We start from the raw sequence: 2,656 nt of genomic DNA, 5'->3' as shown, positions 1-2,656 counted from the left end.
CCCCCCCCCCCCCCCTCTCTCTCAGTCTATTAACTTTTTATTGACATCAAAGACTGTACTCTGCCAAAAACAATCCATTATACACCTTTCTGTAGTAAAAAAAAAATGGTCTTGTCTGAATCAGAAGAGAAATATGCACAAATCAAGCAAATCGACAGTCCAAATCAGTTCTAAACAAATATGTTGGTGGATTTTGATGTGAGAGAACAACATGAAATGGATAGTGTTTTTATGTATTATGGACTATTTTGGGTATTTAGGCCAAAAACAACAGTTTAAAGTAAAAAAAAACTTGATGGATTTAAACATGCAGCTTTTTACTTTACAAGATGTTAATTGTTGGACTGGAGTCACATGGATTACTTATGGATTATGATATTATGTTTTTATCAGCTGTTTGGACTCTCATTCTGACGGCACCCATTCACTGCAGAGGATCCATTGCTGAGCAAGTGATGTAATGCTAAAGTTCTCCAAATCTGTTCTGATGAAGAAACAAACTCATCTACATCTTGGATGACCTGAGGGTGAGTACATTTTCAGCAAATTTCCATTTTTTGGGTCCTTTAAAGTGGTCAGTTTTCCTATTCAGTCTATTTTATGCTAATATATTAGCATATTGTTGGGCCTTTGTTCAAATTACTTTTCAGTACTGTGTCAAATATACTGTACAATCTGGAAGCAAGGATATGGTGTAAGACATGAACTCATGTTTTTGCCAGCAAGTTCAGGGTCTACAATAAAAGGTAGCATGAAAAAGCCTATATTAATGATGAATGCATGGAGTTCATGTGAACATGCTCTGATTACGCCATTGCAGTGAGGTTTTTCCAACAGTTAATCCATCAGTTTCAGAGAAGGGTTACATCACAGAGGCTGCGAACTCACTTCATATGCTGCGGTTTGTGTGAGTGTGTGTGCTGTTTGGCTTGGCACTAATGTTGGTTTGTCTTATCTGTCTTCACTGCCAGACTAATCCTTCAGTTCCTACAATGCCCAGACTTCCTCCTATTGTCCTCTCTTAATGAGTTTAAAAACGGAAATCACACCATCCCTCCCTCTCTCGTTCTTATAAATCAGTTCTTTCCTTCTAGACTGGGTTCTAGTCATGTCTTCGGGATTGTGAGACACTGGACAGCGAAGACCTTGCACAGCAAAGCACTTCAGAGAACCTGTTGTTGGGAGCCTGCACCTGGGCAGAGGTCAGAGGTCAAAGGTAACAGGTGTCACACTATCAGCATGCTATCTTAAAAATGCATTAAATATGCATTTGTTTCTGTGATTATTTCAAATCCTTGTATTAGCGATTGTACATCTGTTTGCTTGTTTAAGGCTTATGTTTTGCTATTTAAGCATGCATGGTAATGTACAGTGAGTGTTTGTGAATATATCATGCTCAGTTTTCCCGTTCTAAGCTCATGTTCAAGAATAACAGCATTCTTTCTGTGCCGTCTATGTGGAATACATGAGTTAACTCTCTGACAGATTTGTAGGTGCTCAGAGATTTCTGCTTTGTTTCTCACTTCCAGCTGAACTTTTGCTTTGGCTCCTGCTATTATTTTTCACTAAATGAAACCCCCAAATGCTCACTTCAGTATATTGTTGATGGCCAGCAATTGTGCATTAGACTTTTACATTTTGTGGGAAAAAAGTACAGTGTCCCTTAACATTGCAATGCAGTATGCTTCCTATGGTGTTCTGGGTGGTTGAGTTGATTACTAACTGGACTAAGTCTCTTATGATTTCTTTCTTTTTCTTTAATCAGATGGAACAGTGCAGATGGAAAGGATGGAGTAGAATCCTGTGTGTTTTCATCTTGAATTTTTCAGGTTAGAATCGAGGATGCTTGTACATGTTTGCAACTCCTGTCTGTTGGTTTTGTTTAGATGTTTCTTAAATGTTATGTTTTTTTTTTTTACTTTTATTTTGCAATGATGCATTAAATTGATCAAAAGTAAAGTTAAGTAAAGACTTAAGATATTTTAAGTAAATGCTGTTTTTTGTTTTCTATACATAATTCAACCCTGAAAAAAGATATCAAGATTTCGACAAATACATTAAACAGAACAACTGTTTTCAACATTATAATAATAATAATAAATGTTATTCTTGAACATCAAATCAGCATATTAAAATGATTTCTGAAGGATTAGCTAACAGTGAAAATTCATCTTTGCTATCACAAATATAAATGACATTTTAAAATTCATTAATATAGTAAACAGTTATTTTAAATTGTAATAATATTTCACAATATTACTGTTTTTACTGTATTTTTGATCAAACAAATGCAGGCTGGGTTCTTTCGAAAACATTTAAAATCTTACTGACCCCAAACTTTTGAACATTAGCTGTTGCTTTGATTAAAATCTATTGTGCAAGTGCTTAACTCTCTTTACCTCTTTGTTCTGTAGGTTTGGTGTCAGTCGAGGGGTCTGGTCGCTGTAGTCTGTTTAGCCGGCAGCATATACACACATTTGACGGTGTGATTTATGAGTTCCCTGGAGACTGCAGCTACATGCTGGCGGGAGACTGCCAACACAGAAGCTTCTCCATACTGGGTAAAAGCCAGTCTCACACATAAACACAGGTTTTCATGAATTAAACAAGCTATGGCTGAGTTTGTACACTGTCAAGATGATAAAATGCCCGCTTT

General features: G+C 36.4%; 1 protein-coding gene across 1 annotated transcript in view; it reads left to right on the top strand.

The window, feature by feature from the left end:
- Window positions 1–500: 500 nt before the first annotated feature.
- Window positions 501–2,656, top strand: part of LOC107662885 (von Willebrand factor) — a 35,255-nt gene continuing 33,099 nt past the window's right edge. Inside the window, exons 1-4 of the mRNA XM_016453003.1 lie at window positions 501–527; window positions 1,107–1,216; window positions 1,766–1,829; window positions 2,415–2,571. Coding sequence (XP_016308489.1) covers window positions 1,766–1,829; window positions 2,415–2,571 — 221 coding nt within the window. The 5' untranslated portion in view covers window positions 501–527; window positions 1,107–1,216. The remainder of the gene's footprint in view (window positions 528–1,106; window positions 1,217–1,765; window positions 1,830–2,414; window positions 2,572–2,656) is intronic.

The sequence above is a fragment of the Sinocyclocheilus anshuiensis genome, unplaced genomic scaffold, assembly GCF_001515605.1.
Source record: "Sinocyclocheilus anshuiensis isolate Anshui unplaced genomic scaffold, SAMN03320099.WGS_v1.1 scaffold739, whole genome shotgun sequence".
Taxonomy (NCBI): domain Eukaryota; kingdom Metazoa; phylum Chordata; class Actinopteri; order Cypriniformes; family Cyprinidae; genus Sinocyclocheilus; species Sinocyclocheilus anshuiensis.
Note: the sequence above shows the minus strand (reverse complement) of the source record. Positions and strands in the feature narration are given on the sequence as shown.